General features: G+C 46.8%; 1 protein-coding gene across 1 annotated transcript in view; it reads right to left on the bottom strand.

Annotated features, from left to right (window-relative positions):
* Window positions 1-17581, bottom strand: part of MTRR (5-methyltetrahydrofolate-homocysteine methyltransferase reductase) — a 983610-nt gene that overhangs the window by 336411 nt on the left and 629618 nt on the right. Inside the window, exon 9 of the mRNA XM_069613725.1 lies at window positions 6512-6692. Coding sequence (XP_069469826.1) covers window positions 6512-6692 — 181 coding nt within the window. The remainder of the gene's footprint in view (window positions 1-6511; window positions 6693-17581) is intronic.

The following is a 17581-nucleotide window of genomic DNA, read 5'->3' as shown; positions in this document are numbered from 1 at the left end:
CGTCCGTCCCACGTCATTGTGGGCACTTTCTCCTGCCCTACCTCTTTCCCTGCCTGTGGTGTTCCCCAGGTCACCTAACCTCTCTCCCTGGCTCTTTAGCACCTACCTCGCCCCACTGGCATACCTCATTTCCACCTTCTCCCCTAACTTTCAGTGTTACCCAGATGACACACAACTCTTCTTCAAACTTCCCTCCTTCTTCCCCTCAATCCGGCCTTCCTCTATGGGCTCTCCCAAATCTGCTTCATCTGAAGCCATAAACCTAGAAGTCATCTTCGACTCCTCTCTTTCCCTCCTCCCTCACATTCAGGACCACGTAAAGAAGGCCACTTTCAACTCTACCCTCTCAAAGGAATTCTCCCTTTTCTCACTTTCCCCCAGAAGCTCGTCTCCAGAGCTCTACTGCAATAGCCTTTACCTGAATATACATTCTTCCTCTCTACAACCTCTCCAGCTAATCCAGAATAGAGACGCAAGAATTATCCTTGGCCTCAAGCCCAGGGACCGCATCTTTCAAGCCCTAAAAACTCTCCACTGGCTCCCAGTTGCTGCAAAGATCAAATTTAAATCCCTCTGCATCATCCATAAGGCTGTCTGGGGCCAGGGACCACGCTTCCTACATCTTGCTCTCACTAAATACTGTCCCTCTTGATCTTTAAGTTCCTCCGGCACCAACTCTATGTGTGTCAAGTGCTTCGCTAAATAGAGGGCTGGTGGCCGATCTCTTCCCTCAGCTTGTGCCCTACTATGGAACAGCCTCCCCCTTCCCCTGCGTCTTGAGGCGGATCGCCTCAAATTCTGAAAGCTCCACAAGACTTTCCTTTTCACCTCCTCCTTCCCTTCTTCCCTTCCCTGTTAATCCCTCATTTGCCGATATTGGTGAACAGGGCCCTTATGTGTCCTTCAGGGCCCTGGCCTCCCAACCAATCACCTTTCAGCCTCCATCCGCTCCTAGCACTTGCTCTGGCACCCACTGGCCTATGCCACCGTAGGCCTGCACTTACCATTTACTGGCCGCTGACCAATCCCTAGCACTTACCCATTTTTTTGGCAGCTGACCACTCCCTAGCACTTACTCCACTTGGCACTTACATCGGCTGCTCACTCATGCGCACGGGTACTCCTAGCACTTACCCCTCACTCCCTCTCCCACTCCCCTCTCTCTGCACTTGCACATTCTGAAAGCTCACAAGGCCTAGTAAGTCCGTCTTTATCCTTCAGTGTTTTAATTGTTTTTTCATTATTATTTATTTCATAGTTCACTTTTAATTGTTTTGTTTTTCAATCCCATGCTCCCTCCCTGTTGCCCTGTGGTCACTTTTGAAACACAATTTAGTTGCTATATAAGCGTCTTACAAATGCACAATAAATAAATAAACAAAATAAAGTCAGAGTGCCATCAATGTCTGCTCACTTCCTGCACTATGAACATAGTAAATGGACCACCTTCTGCTACGTTTACACCGGAACGATAGCAGATTGCATTGTTTTTCTATGTCAACATAGAGTAAAGAATATAAGACGTTATTGAGCCATCAGAAGGTAGCGTTACCCTGCCTAGGGTGCAGTTTGGGCAGGAGGGCTTTTTATAAATTAGCTCCAGGGAGGTGCACTGTAGCAAATTAGAGGGCTCAAAACGTGCACCTTAAAGGCTAGTAGTGAACAGCATTCTGATTCCTCTAATCAGCCCGCTGCACCTCCTATTGCTGCAAGTTGCTCACCTTCTTTTCTGGCACTCCACACTCAACCTATTCACTGCACCTCCCATGGGCACCTCTGCCTGTCCCTCTCCTTGCTCCCATGCTTCTACAGAAATGAGAGAAAGTCTGTACCATTTCTGATGGTGCTGCGCAATCCTTTTCCCATGCCGGTAATTCTTGGATGGTTTTCAGTTTTTCTTTTCCCCAATTAGCGCCCAGTGCCTCTTGCCTTTGCCTGGTGTAATGTCCTATTTCTACTATTCCTTTAGTGAAGGAGACGTGTCTCCTTTCTATTGTCATGGTTGTGGGTTGCAGCCCATGTGTTGATGTGGGTGCGGTTTCCACCATGCGTCAGTTCGAGTTAGAGAATCAATAAGTTCACACGTTATAATATTGTCTCCTTGCTCTTCATTGTTTCCCGCTTTATTACTGCATTATAATTGACCTGCATGAAGATACCGTTGAAGCATAACAATGGCGACGAGGAATCTATAAACAACTGGAGTCATTTGAACGGTGCATTTTCACTTTTGGAGAAAGTGAAACCTCCAGACGCCCAAACTGCTCCGTGCATAGCAGAGCTCTCTCACGTCTCACGCCGGCCCACGCCTCAGAGCCGCAGTGCGCCTCACTCCGCAGACGGCTGAGCCACAGTGCCACAGCTGGACAAACACACTGCCACGGAGGAAACCAAACAGGAAAGGGACATTTTGCTGCCTCACGTACTCGGCCCGAAAAACACATTTAAAGCGACATACGCTCTGAGAGTATGATACGAGAGAATTGCACTGCAACGGAGGAAACCTCTTGACCATCCGACAACAACAGAGATACGCTCATGATGCATTTCACAGGTGCAAACGCACGCAAGTGCTGCTAAACAAGCAGTTGAAAGGGCTACCATCTCCACAGTCCCTCAGACGCCCAACACCATATTTCAAGGGCCTAAACCTCCTGTTACATGACAAGAAAACTTGCCAGGCCACCCAAGCCACCACCTGCGCATCTTCACATCGGCCTATACACTGCACAGGCCCAGAACAAGGAAACCTCCTGAGACACATTGCTTTCACGGCACAAGGAGAGCGCTTGATAGTCATTGGGACCCCTGCCAACATGTCAGGAAATTAGGAAGATGGCAGTTCCCAAAGCCCTCAATCCAGCTCCACTCACTGCGCTCCCAGAAGAGGGTGGTACTGACTCCTTACAACTGCAGGCCATGCAACATTTCGACATTATGGACACTAGCAGCTTGGCGCCCAGATGGGGCAGATGGCTCAAGGAGCTGCACATATGTATATTGATGCGTCAGGGGTCCGGGATGAACGCCGTCTGAGGGGAATCCGGGAAGAACGCCGTCTGAGGGAAATCCTCATGCATTTGCTTGGCCCGGTGGTAAGAGACGAGATGCCAGAAAACAATACTGACACATTTCAAGGCGTTATTGACTCACGGAATAATTATTTTGCACCGCTGTGAAACGTAGATTACGAGAGACATATCTTCCATACGACCACCCAAGATAAAGGCGAAAACATGGATCATTTTGTGATGAGACTGAGAAAACGAGTGAAATACTGTGACTTTGACCGATACACGACAGAAGAATCACACAAGTCGCAGGCCATAGCAGGCTGTGAGTCTCCTGATTTCAGAAAGAAATTACTTCAGAAGAGCAGAACCTTGGATGAAATCCTCCAGCTAGCAAGAGCAAACTCTGCTCTTTCCTTACAGAGTCCCTTGGCAACATTAAAATAACGCAATCTGCGTCATCAGCAACCGTGTGCCCCATACGCATGCCGGAAAGTACAGCATAGCAGAAAAAGTGCTACAGATGTGGGTACAAATTTCCACATGTCGGCCTGTGTGCCGCCATAGGTCATCACTGCGATAAATGTGGGGGCGAAAACCACTTCCAATCAATCTGCAAGAACATTACATTCTTTCAATCAGCAGAAGCTAGCTAAGATGCCAGGAAACAAGATGGCCGTTGCTCAAGGCGCAAAAGCCCAAGACCCAACAAATGGCAATCTCCTATCAGCAGCGGACACAGCTCTGATAGCAGATCACGAGAGTCGTCACGCAAAGACAAACAACGTGACGACAGGAAAGACCACTCCAGCCGCAACAGGAGCGGACAAGATTTGCAAAGACGGCCTCTGCAACAGAAAATTAGATATCTGGAAGGATCCCCACAACGTCAACGCAAATCGCACTCCTCCTCTTCCAGTGGAGATCGAAAGAGAGGGTATGTTCATGCCATTGGAAATAATACTGCTGCAGAATACAGTCTGACATTATTGCTACAGATAAATGATCAGAGCCGTGAATTCCTAATTGACACTGGGGCCGCAGTAAACATGATCAATGAGGACACGTACAAGTCTTTGGCCAGAAAGTAAGAACTAAGGGAAGCAGACATCTTTACCCATATGGCTCGAACAAACCTCTCAACTGCCAAGGCATGTTCACAGCCATGTGTCCATATAAGGACAAAAGCCTAAAAGTTAAAAAAGGAGAAGTACCAGGAGGGAGCATACTCAGCTTCCGGTCAGCTATTCAAATGGGTCTTATACATATAATGTACCAGATCATGTCTGCATACACCACCAGCCCGAAGAAATGATAAAGAAAAAGTTCCCGACGTTGTTCAAAGGACTGGGGAAACTCAAAGGAAAACAGATCAAGCAACACATACATTTTGCAAATACAACAGACACCTCAGCACTGGTGTCCAGTCAAAGGATCGAAAAAAAAGGATTGAATTTTTTTTATTTATTTATTTCTATATTTTTTTAGTTTGGGTCGGGAAAAAAAGTGTTTTCAATAAAGAAAAGGGGGTTGGGGTTGGGACCCCCCCCCCCCCCATAAAAAAAAAAAAAAAAAAAATGTGATCCTTTTTTTCGGTCCTTTGACTGCCGAACAAAAGGCATTCGATCCTTTTGTTTTCGAAACTATGACCTTCAACCCTCAGCACTACATGGCCATTCCTCTCAACATCCAGAGACATGTAGAAGATGAAATATAGTCACTATTAGAACAGGACATAATAGAACCTGTGTCAGGACGCACACTGTGGGTGTCCCCCATAGCGCCCGTGCCCAAAAAGGAGAACACCACCAGCATCCACATCTGCGTAGATATGAGGGCGCCCAATGTAGCAATAGAAAGAGAACGTCATCTTGCACCGAGGATGACGGATATGATGCATCTATTACATGGGGCAAAAGTATGCTCGAGATTGGATTTGAATAAGGGTTATCACCAACTGCAACTCAGAACTAAAAGTGTGGTTCCCCCAGCTGGATGAAAGAGAAGAACAGCTCCTAAGTCAATCCATCGCTTGAAAGGCAGTCGCCCCACGCGCCTTCCCTGAGCCTCTCAAGATGTCACTGATACCCTTGCAAGTATGGGAGGAAGTTGCTATTGACATGTTCGGCCCATTGGCCAACGGCAAGTACGTAATTGTGATCATGGACAAAACATCCATGTTCCCGGGGGTACACCTCATTTACTCCACCAGTGCACAAGCAGTGATACCTGCTTGAGACAAAACTTTTGCAGACTACAGGATTCCGTCCATAGGAAAATGAGACAATGGTCCCCCGTTTAGCGGACATGACTTTGCCATGTTCGCAGAAAATCTCGGCTTCCAACATTGAAAGATCACGCCACTGTGGCCCCATGCCAATGGAAAAGTGGAGAGATTCTGGGAAACCAGAAACACTCTCCAGGTCTGCTCGGTCACCAAAGGATAATTTATGCAGGCAATATGCACTTTGCTAAGGGACTATAGAAACACCCTGCACAGTTCAACAGGGACATGTCCTCCAGCACTGATGTTTGGTCGAGTAATTAAAACCACGTTGCCACACAATCCCAATGTGTCTCTTCCTACTGCATATGCTGACACAGCAAGGACAAAAGACAAGGAGAGCAAAGCAAGGATGAAGGAGTATACCGACCTGTGGAGAAAAGCAAAGCATAACGATTTCCAGATAGGAGACCAGGTGCTAGTAAGACAGACCCAGGATGCCAAAAATGTCCCCGCTTTCAAGCCCGAACCTATGACTGTGATACACATACAAGGGTGCATGATAACCGCAGCCAGTCCTAAAGGCACAGTTGAACAGATCTAGTCATTCTTTCGAACCTTTGAAGGTGACTGAGGCCATGAAAACAGCAGCCTTACAGGAGGAGAGGACTCCTCTGATTTGGACTCTGAATACAGAGACAAGGACATGGATGCTGATGACTGCGCCAGTGACTGCTCCACAAACGATATTCCAACTACACGCAGCCCTTCTCTAAGAGTGGTGCGCAAGTCCTCACAGTGGATCAAAGAAATGAATTAAGACATTTCCCCATGTTTGGTGTTAAGCAAGGGGGAGATGTAATGTCCTATTTCTACTATTCCTTTTGTGAAGTAGACAAGTCTCCTTTCTATTGCCATGGTTGTGGGTTGCAGCCCACGTGTTGATGTGGGTGGGGTTTCCGCCCGTGTGCCAGTTTGAGTTAGAGACTAAAGAAGTTCACATGTTATAATATTGGCTCCTTGCTCTTCATTGTTTCCCACTTTATTACTGTGTTATAATTGACCTACATGAAGATGGGTGACTTCTTACTGATCTCTGAATGTTTCCATTCCAAGGCAAGCAACATTTAGCAGACCAAGGAATATTCATAGGTCAATTATTGTTAGATTCTCTCAAAACTATTAGAAAGGTGCCTATACTGTTGCGCAATAGTTGGCTCTGAAAGGAGCCCCACAAAGGGCATACTATGTATAAGATAATAATGACAGAACTTACCTATGAGCAAGCTTAGTGGTGGGGCACAGCTCGGAAAGGCGTAGAGTAGATCTAACAAGCAGACACCGGCGTCTCTTATGAAACGATTGTAATCAGCAGCTCCTTGTTTGCTGCACAACTCTTGAAGCCTTCGTTTTTCTGTAATATTAAACGTATGTTCTAGAAGGGCACGCAAAAAAGCCTATGGGAAAACAAAAAACATAACATATGTAAATTTGTGAGCTTTGGTTTGAACTCTTACAAAAGGAGTACACTTGTTCACTCGGTCTGGCCACGCCAGGTTCTTGCCAGGACTCTTGGACTTTATAGTCGGATAGGATACCATTTTATGTTATTCTTGTCTGGTGCCCAAAAGAGCAACTACCATCTCATGTAAACTCTTTGGCAAACAGAGGGGTGGGGGCGTGGTGATGTCCTGACATCAATGTGCACTTTAAAGAAAATCACTCTACACCAGTTTTCATACTTGATTATCAACAAGAAACACAAGTTGGTTAGAATACATCCTGAAGCTAAGCTCTTGGCCACGCCCACTCATCTAGCATAGAAAGAGGTCCCACTTCAGATATTTTTAAGCATGCAAAAGTGACTGCCTTGCGTTAAGGACGGCCTTCCCTGTGCACTTTAAAAAACATAGGCTTGGGAACTATATTTAAGCATATTTTCGAACAGATGTGTTCTGAAACTCCAGAAAAATTACCAGCTTGTTACCTTTCCAGACATTGTAAATGCTGGAGAGTGGCTTCTTCTCTTACAGACAGTCAAAGGGAGGAGAGTGGGTATGTAAAAGTGGCAGGGCGTGTTTCCAAGTCGGAATTAGTGTTCTGCTTGGGAAAGAGATGCAAAACTGAGACACAGTTTTTTTCTTCCAGTGCAGGCTGTGTTCCATAGCTCTGAGGCATCTCTTGAGTCCAAAAGGTGGCCAATGCCCTTTAATGTATTGCACACAGACAGGTATAATCAAATAAATAAAATGTTACTCACTGTAGTGACTATAAAGTCCTAAGTTCCCTTTCCACCATCCAGTATGGGCATCCCTGGGATGAGGATGGGGACGGGGACGGTACCGGAACCTTAAAAATTGAGCTCCCCCTTTAAATGTATGGTAGCGTGCAGAGGTGCTGCAGTGGGCGTAAGCATGCCTACTTGCCCTGCCCTCCTCCACCTCACCTCCACCTCACCTCAGGCCCCTTACACATCGGATGCTCTTAAAGAGGTCATTGGCCAGAAATCCTTTTACAAAAGTGGGATAGATGTGGGATGTATAACGGAAATGGAACTTAGGACTAGTAGTATTATAGTCACTACGGTGAGTAACATTTTATTTCTCCTACGTCCCTTCCCCTTTCCTCCATCCTGTATGGGCGATTGCAACGTATCCCTGAGATTGGAGGGAGCACATGTACAAACTAGGATGCAGTGAACAGGTTCCTTAACACAGTCTGTCCGAATTCAGCATCTGCTCTCGAGCTGGTATCTAGTGAGTAGTGCTTGCAAAAGGCTTAAGGGGTAGCCCAGGTGGCTGCCTTGCTGATGATATCCCACAGGAAGCGTGTCTTTGGAAAGCAACTGCAGCGGCCTTGGCCCTTGCCGTCTGTACATGGATTCCTCTAGGGACAGTCCTATTTTGCACCTTGCAGGTTTCGTGAATAGCAGAGATGAATCATCTAGCAATGGATGCCTTTGAACGCCCGAGAACCCGGAGAGACCCCAAAGAATGTGACAAAGAGGGCCTCTGTTTTCCTGATTTCCTTTGTGCGAAAGCGGTAGAATTTGAGGACCCTGTGGAGGTCCAAAAGATGCAGCCTTTATCCTTTTCAGATTGAGGGATTTGGAAAAACACTATGAAGCATATTTCCTGGTTCAGATGAAACGAGGATACCACTTTTGGAAGACATTTAGGGTGCATCCTAAGTACTAATTTGTCCCTGTGAAATATTGTGAAGGGTTCAGATACCGAGAGTGACTGGATCTCGCTAACCTGTCTGGCCGATGGCTACAAGGACAGTTTTGAGTGTAACCCATTTGATATCGACCAACGCCACTGCTTCGAAGGGCTTACGAGCTAACGCTGCTAGCACTATATTGAGGTCTCAGACTGGATGAGGTCTGTGAACTAGCAGGAAGAGCCTCGAGAGCCCCTTAAAATGGCTATTCACCACTGGATTTGCTGCAGTGAAAGTAATTTCTGAAGAGTTTCTGTAGACTCTTATGGCTGATATATAGGTGTGAAAGGTGTCTACTTGTACCAGAGTGTGCTAGATCTGCCACAAAAGATCAGACGTCATCTAGAGTGCATGTAAGGGGATCTATTTGTCTATCCTTCACCCAGAAGCAAAATCTGGTCCATTTGCTCTAGCATTGGGATCTGGTTGAGTCTTTCCAAGCGGCCTGAATAATGCAGAGGTTGTCCTCAGATAAATTGCAGTGCTGCAGGTTCAACTGATCAGGAGCCAGGCTACTAGGGCCTGCCCCTCCGGATCTGGGTGTACTGCCACGCCTTCCTGCTGAGAGAGGAACCTGGGGGAGTCGACTGGTTACAGGTCCCTGAACAGCCAGGTGCAGCAGGTCGGAAAACCACACCCTCAGCGGACACCTCAGGGCTATTAGGATCAATGCTCAGTCGATGGAGGTCCTGAACTTCCAAATTATCCCTCTGCAATAGAGGAGTTGGAGGACAGGCATATGTTTGAAGATGATCCCAACTGATCTGGAACGCATCCCCCAGGAAGTTGAGGCCCTGTACCTGCAAGGACACCTACTGGGGACACTTGAAGTTGATTTCCTATGCAAAGATGTCCACCTGCGGGAACCCCCACTACTGAAAATTGTGAGAGAGACTGGCTTGCAATTCTCACTTGTGAGTGTACCTGCCCAGTCTGCTTAGCCTATCCGCTTCTGAGTTGCTGTTTCCCAGCAGATGAATTGCCAGCAGGTGCATGTTGTGGTCCAGAGCCCATTCCAAAATCTCCACTGCAATAAGGCAGAGTAAGGGAGACCTGGTGCCACCCTGCTAATTCAGGTAGAACATGGACGTGGAGATGTCTGTCCTCACCAGAACTGTCTTGCAGGCGCATGATAAACATGCTCAGTGTAAGGCTGATCACTTTGAACTCCAATGCACCTATGTGTAGTGTAGATGTCCTGGCCACTCCAGGCATCATGAATGAAGTTGTCGCATAAGGTCGCCCCCATACCCTCAGACAGGAGTTTGTGATCATAGTCACAGAGGTGCTTTGCGGCCACAAGGGAGCTCCCACCAGTACATTTGTTGGTTAGAACCACCACCAGAGATCCTGTTGAAGGGAAGCAGCTATGGGTAGCTTGGTTGACTGCAGATCCACTTCCTGGTTCTAGACAGAAGCTACTTGCAGCTGGATTCTTCTCATTTTAGCCTCATATTGGGCACTGTTAGAACGCAAGATGCTAGCAACCCTAGTAGGTGCTGAAACGACTAAGCAAACATTTCCTGTCTGGAGTGAAAATGAAGAGCTGCCTTCCGCATGTCTGCAATCCTCTCCTGAGTGGAAAAGAGAAGATTAGGTACTGTGTCCCTCCTGGCCCCCAGGAAGATAATAAGTTGCGCGGGGGAGAGCTGTGATTTCTTGGTTGATCGAGAAGTGAGCTGGTGCAGCAAGTCTGCCAGTATCTGCCATGAAGCTTGGGCTCTCGTTGGCGAGCTGGCCCTGGCTAACCAATTGTCCAAGTAAGGGTAAAGGTGGTGCCCCTCGACCCTGAGGAGCGCCACCACTGTGCTCAAGCACTCTGTAAAAGTTTGGTGTGCTGCGTTTTAGGCCAAAGGGCAGCACCCTGTATTGTAAATGGTACCCCATCAGAGTGAAACAAGGAATTTCCTGTGCGGGTGAAAAAGTGGGATGTGAAGGTAGGCAGCCTTGTGATCCATGGAGCACATCCAATCTCCCGCGTAGAGAGTCTCTGCGATATGGGCCGACGTTACCATCTTGAAACATTTTAGAAGGTTGAGGGAAGAAGGCCCAGCACGACCCTCAGGTCAGCCAGTTTCTTTTTGGGAACTGCAAACACCCTGGAGTAGAAGCCCTTTCCCTGCTCCGAAGACGGCAACGGCTCCAATGCCAGCTCCCTGAGCAGTTGAGCAATCATGCGGAGTAGTGCTGGAGAGCCAATCTGTATAAGTGGGAGGGAGAAGTTGGAGGCTGGAAAGGTAGAGATAGTTTCAAGCCTGTGGACACTATTGACAGGAGCCACAAATTGGTGCACACATGATGCCAATTGTTCCGAAACAGAGGAAGACTACCCCCACTGGGGAGTTGTGGACCTGGATGAGAACGGTTGATCTTTCCGGATTCAGAGGCTGAGGAAGACGAGGTGGAATGAAATAACCCTTCCAGAGCCTGTGTCTGCCGTTTCCTCCTATGCTGACTGGGAGACCTGTCGGGCTGATGGGAATTCCTATTCTGAAACCCCCTGAATCTGCTGAAAGATCTGTCTCACTGTCCGTTCTGTGCTGGTTCTGAGCAAAGAGCTTAGATACAGATTTAGTGAGCACCACCAGCGACATGGCTGTCTGAGTTTTCTCTGTGGTGAGCTTTGTCAGTGGATGAGTGGAACAGTTCTGCCCCCTTAAATGGGAGGTTATTGATGCGATTTTGCACATCCGCTGCAAACTTAGTAGCATGCATCCACGCAGTACAGAGCATATCTACACCAAGGCAAACGCCCCTGCTCGCCATGTCTATGTGAGCCAATAATGACTCCAACAGATCTAGCGCAGCAAGCTTTGCCTCAGCAAGGCCTGATTTGAAATTGGCTTGTCGGTCCGCTGGGAGGCCCTTAGTGAAGTCAGCCATTTCCTGCCACAGCTTCTGGTTGGCAGTGGCAAGAATGGCATCCGCATTTGCTTGCCTTTGATGCAGCCCTGTATTCAATTAGACCTTTCACCCAAACCCTCCCAGCAGCTTGTCTTCCTTGGAGGAATAGGCGTTGGATGAGGACGCCGACGTTGTGGCTGCCTGCTTTAAATACAACGATGCAACTGCCACAACCGAGGAATGTGGTTGCGGGTGTGCGGCTAGCAAAATCGTGTTGCGTCTTCCTCCTGCTGTCTGAAGCGAGCATTTAAACACTTGTTGGGCTGCCTGCTCGAATGCGGCCAAAGCCACAGATTTTTAGAAAGTGCCACTATGTCCTTTTGCAGTGGGAGGCACAACTCGCTTAAAGTCTTTAGAGACAGCAAGTCCGCCAGTACTCCCGGCTGTTGCAGAGTATTTTCTGGCACTGGGACTCCCAGGAATTCTGCCAGACATCCTGTTGTGAAACTACCTAGCCGATGAGGTATCATCGCCATTGCCGCAGTCGTCATATGTTCCCCCCTTCTGGGTCCTGTGCCTGAGGGTGTGAGTTTGCAATGATCTGCTGCTCACTGAAAGTTTGTCACTGAGCCAAGGGAGCCACTGGGGGATGGAGGAGGGGGCAGTGGGGGTGGTGGAGGAGGCAGAGGAAGTAAAGGAGGAACTGGGGCTAACCCACTACTGGGGGCTTGTGGGGCTGCCAGTCGGGGAGCCAGGATGGGTGCCGGCATAGGCTACTGTTGAAGGAGCATTTGGGGCATCACCTACCTAATGAGCCCTTCTTTTTTTTTTTTTTATTTTATTACCGTTTGTTACAAACTTTAAAAACATTTTTTTTTACACTTTACATACACATTTTACATAACGAGCGCTTTGTGCACTATACTCTAACTTTTTATGTTCTTCTCATTACTTCACCAGTTTCTTTCTCTTTCATACAATTTACTCTTCTCTACAGATTCTCTTCAATCATGACTATCATTGTCTTCTATCAATAATTTTTGCAGTTTTTCAAGATAAAGTGCGAGAGCTATGGTGTGCCTCTGAGTCATCATTATGGAATTTGATCCACCATTCTTCGTGACTATATGTCGTGAATTTTGCCAGTTCCACTCCTAGATGTTTTATTCTTAAGTCTTTCAACTCGGAACATTCTAATACAAGATGTTTCAATGTCTCCTCAGATTTGGTGCAGAATCGGCATAGGTCGTCTTCACTTCCGGGTACATGCCTTAATTTTTTAATCTCCTTGGTCTCTAATAAATTCTGCTTGAATCTCATGTGTACATTTCTGAGGTGTTTGCAAGGGAATGCTTCCAGATATTTAGAATGGATGTTTAGACCTCTTGCTTCCATTGGTATATTTTTCATACATTTGTGTTGGTCTTGTTTCTCGATCGTCTCGATCCAGTCTTGTTGGAGTAATTTCTTTTGGACTGCATTTGGGTTATTAAAGTTGTTTCATCAGTGTTCAGTTGTCTTAAGATGTTTCGACATCCGGCTCTCCATTTTGGTAAAAGTTAATCTTTTTTAGCATTTTCATGTTCCCACAAGATCTCAAATTGAGGTATATTTACTTCTGCAATGGTCTTTCTGTACAGCACTAGGGTGTTCCACATGATTCGCACATTCAATGTGGAAAGATTCAATTTGTATAATACACAGGCAGTTGGAAAGCCTCGGGGCAGCTGTAGGATTTTCTTCCAGCTCATTTGAGCATCCAAAACATGCTTTCTGCACCATATACTAGCACCGGAGTTACTTTTCCTTTGTAAAAGTTCAACACAGGTGTATATGAAAACTTTCCATATTTTCTGTGGATTAAGACACCTTGCGCTGTCAATCTTTTGCATTGGCTCACGATCTTCAAGAATCCCTGACATCTGGTCAGACTTCATTAGCTGAAGAAACCTGTTGAAAAATCTCTCCTCGCAGGCCGCTTGCGAGGCCTGCTGACTAGAGGCTTTGTTCTGCAGGGTGTTTTGATGACCCCTTGGACTCTGGGGAGCATACTGTTCTCTCTGGCGCTGAGGCATATAGGGGTCTGGGTGACCCTGATACAGGTCCCCATGTAATGCAGGAACCAGGAGTCTCTACAAGAGGAGCCTGAGGCCACTGGTGTTGGGGAAGATGACGTGCTATCCACTTGCACCGCCCACTCCATTGGTGAAGAAGAGTATGGGGTGCGAGGACGGGTATTCAAGCCTAAGTGGGCACCATCTGTTCGGACGCAATGTTAGGTATCTCTGGCCTGAGCATGCTGCTATGTAACTGGCAGCCATTTTGAATGCTTACTGCGGTACCTCGGGCATGCACAGGAAAACTGTGCTCAGCGCAGTGTCCCTTGAGCTTGTCCTCAGTGAGGAATCATGGCTAGAGTGGTCCTCGGAAGCCTCTCCGGGAGGATGAGATCCCTCATCCTGATGGCTGGAAGCTTGACTCATGCTGCGGATAGGTGCCCCTCAGGCAGCAGCCCGGTACAAGGACTCAGAGGCTCCTTACATGATGGTGTGGTAACAACAGATTGTGTTCCCCTCAGTGCCAGGCCCAGTAGAGCCCTGAGGCCCCCTGTTGCATGCGCCAGTAGCTGTTTTAGCCTCACGTCTGGCACTGTCGAAGAGATGGATTGGCACCTCCCAGCAGAAGAGACTCCTGGAAAGGAGTCTCCCTGTTGGGGTGCTTTAGTGAATAATGTACTTAACGTATCTTGAAGATTGGCTTTTCCAACCAAGTCCTTGAGGTGTTGCGGAAATGACCTACCGAATATTTCTCGGCACTGCAAAAGCCTGTTCTTTAGGGTCCTCGGCATCGACCGCACATGCGTCCCACCAGTGATCGAATCGCAGGCACTCTAGGCAGTGCGCATGTGGATCGGATGCCGGAAAGGAGCGGTCGCACGAGGCACAGCGAGTAAACCCTCCCGCGAACGACATGTGCCGGGGAGGTGAGGACCCAGAGGCTGGTAAGTAAAGAATGAAAATAAAAGGGAAGCTACTGCGAAGTGAAAAAAGAACTCTGGTGTCTCTGAAAGGTCAGTTCCTGTCCGCGCAGAAAAAGGGACTGAGGTAAGCCAGTGGAGGGTGGGGCTAGTAGGCGTTCTCGCAGCTGCACCTCCACGCGCTATCATAAATGTAAAAGGGAAGCTGAATTTTTTCACTGGCAGAAGGTTCCAGTACTGTCTCCGTCCCTGTCCCGGGGATGCCCATACAGGATGGAGGAAATAGGACAGGACGTAGGATTAAGTAGACCACACAATTAGCAACAGAATATATCAAATGTGCAGCAATGTTAATCATACACGGCTGACTTTAGCAGTTATAAAGGAAGCCTAAACACTGTATAATAAAATGGCATATGTAAAACACTAAAAACACTATTGGCACGAGTAGGAGGGGTGAGGTAAAGGCAGGAGGGACTGAGAGCAGCGTATTCAGATGCCAAGCTGCAATGTATGTGTCCGATATGTTTAGTCTATGTTTATATTACTCAGTATCAGGGGAATAACCCACATTGCTAGTTTGTGTTGCTCGGTAACAGAAGCTTCATTTTAGGAGTATGAAAGCACCTTATCTTAGATCGCAACAGGTGCAAGTTCTGTAATATGCCAGGGTTGTATCCTGATAACAGCTGAATGCGTTAAAACACTGAAGTTTCATTTTTCACTGGTAGTACAGTGCACGATCTCTATGATTGCCACTTCATGGTGAATTTTGCGAAACTGGCTTGTTCTTTTCCAGACAATAGAATGTTTTGGTATCACCACTAATACCACCACAGGCTTCTTCTCCTGCGGTGGTTGCAAATTTACATTGAGACATTTGTCGCAAGACTTGTTTTTACCCAACCTACTAACAACGATTGTAAAATATCTTGCCCGTGCCCCTAGACAAGCAACATTCCTGGGTTCTCATCATCAAAGGACTGTGTATGGTGGAATCTACCATATGTTCACAAGGATTGAGCTATTATCAGTGATTAACATTAGACCAGAATTCACAGGTTAAATACCTGGGGGTGCAAGTGGCAAGGACAACACGTCTCACTCGGTCCTTAAACTACGAAGCACTAGCTGTAACACATTGCACAAAACTAGACCGATGGCGATCGCTACCAATTTCCCTCATGGGCCGGCTTGCGCTGATCAAGATGATAACTCTACCAAATTGTTCTATCTATTCAGCATGGTGCCTGTGTGGCCGGGCAGATCCCTCTTTTTAAAAATTCAGGGGGCATGCACAGCTTTTATGTGGCAGGGTCACTCAGAGTAGGGTGGCCAAAGCTTGTCTCTCCATATTCACACGATGGTCTTGTGGCGCCAGATTTCGAATTATACTACTTAACGGCACAAGCTCACTAGGCGACACAATGGGCCACCGCAGGAACACAGGCACAATATACAATATGTGACCCAAAGAAGAGGAACCCCACGACATTTTTACATGAAGCAGTCACAGCGCATCATAGATACGATCATTCTACTGACCCCTCACTGGTAACATGCTCCGCTTGGGCCAGAATAGCAGGGATTTCTGGACAGAAGGTTATATACCATTCAAACATGCCATTATGGTAAGCACCCTACATTCCTCCTACGCTGAACACAGAAATAGCTACACACTGGAAAAGCAAAGGCATCAACTTCATTGGAGACCTCTTCCCAGATAAGCAATTTATAGCTTGGGAGGATGTCAAGAAGATAATAGGAGACACTCCGCTACAAAAATTACACTACCTAAGTATGAGATTGGCATTGGCGAAAGTTTGGGGAGCATTCCCGGCAGAAACCACAATACACTTAGGTCTGGGCTACATATTTGCAGCAGAACATACCAAAACATTAGCTTACTCGCTATATAAAATTGTGATGACGTCTCGAACCCCAGTGTCCCAGGGAACAAAAGAAAAATAGGAGCACGATCTGGGCCACCCCTGACACACAATGGACACAGATCTGCGCTTTGACACAAAACATCTCATGTAACTCTCAATACCAGTTAATACACTACAAAATAGTACACAGAACCCATCATACACCGGCGAAGCAGAAGAGAATATTCCCCACTTTAGATGATAGATGTCCCAGGTGTGGAAGTGAAAACGCTGATACAATCCACATGTTGTGAACCTGCACCCCGCTGTCTGAATACTGGGCAGGGGTGTGTGATGCTCTAAATGTCATGGCAGATCAACCGATAGAGTGGACCCCTGTTTGTGCCTACTGGGGGGAGGTGGGGAAAATGAACCAACATGGCGTAAACTGCTCAATCTGGGACTATTACTAGCGACGCAATATTACTGAAGTGGAAAAGTGTGGAACCACCAACAAAAAAAGATTGGGAGAAAGACATGTTGTGGGCCAATGACTGTGAGAAAATGTACGCAGGACTCTTTACTAGTCACTGTCGCCCTAAAGACATATGGAGCAGGTTCAGGCAATATCTGGCTGAAGATAACACTGCAGAGGCTAGCTAAGATCCGACGAAACTGCACGCTGGAACTGTACCCTGTAACAGAAATAGGAAACAAAAATGTTGTATACTTTACAGTTTTTGAAAACATGTGGTGATGTACCTGTGATGTTAAAATAAAGTTTAAAAAAAAAACATTAGACCAGAATTTGTGAAGGAACTACAATAGTGGTTGAGGAACATAGAAAGACAGAACCATTTCCGGGCCAGCCCCCAATCTAGCAGATGTGATCATTTAACAATAAATCCTTGCACTTATCTCAACGGGTTGTGCAGTTTCATGAGACTATTTGTGACACTATGTACTCAGTGTTTCAATCTACAAGAAACAAGTATCGTAAGATATTAACACAGACCCAAGCCCTGGTTTTGATTTTTCAGGGAGAAGAGAAAGAAAAAGATTGTAGAATTGAGCAAAGAAAGCAGAGTGAAGGAAATGGGAGTAAGAAAGGGATGAACTGTGTAGGAAGAAAAGGATGCAGAAAGCAAATGAAATGATGTGGCTGGCCTTAACAAGGCAGGAATTTGGAAGTGAAGGAGAAGAAGCAAAGATTGGAGGATAGACAAAATGAAAGAATATACAGAAGGACGACTAAACACATGAATACACAAAGGAGTATGGTTCCACTTACTGGCCTATTCCAAAATAAAAGGACTAGCCAGAATTCAGGCCAGGTCTACAAATGTGTTTGAGGATGCAGTGCTCAGTGCTTCAAAAACTCTGCCAATTGCATTCCTACTGGTGTGCTGTTTGCCTATAAGCCTAGCTGAAA

The sequence above is a fragment of the Ambystoma mexicanum genome, chromosome 5p (assembly GCF_040938575.1).
Source record: "Ambystoma mexicanum isolate Mex_15411 chromosome 5p, UKY_AmexF1_1, whole genome shotgun sequence".
Lineage (NCBI taxonomy): Eukaryota > Metazoa > Chordata > Amphibia > Caudata > Ambystomatidae > Ambystoma > Ambystoma mexicanum.
This window is presented reverse-complemented; position numbering and strand designations above follow the sequence as displayed.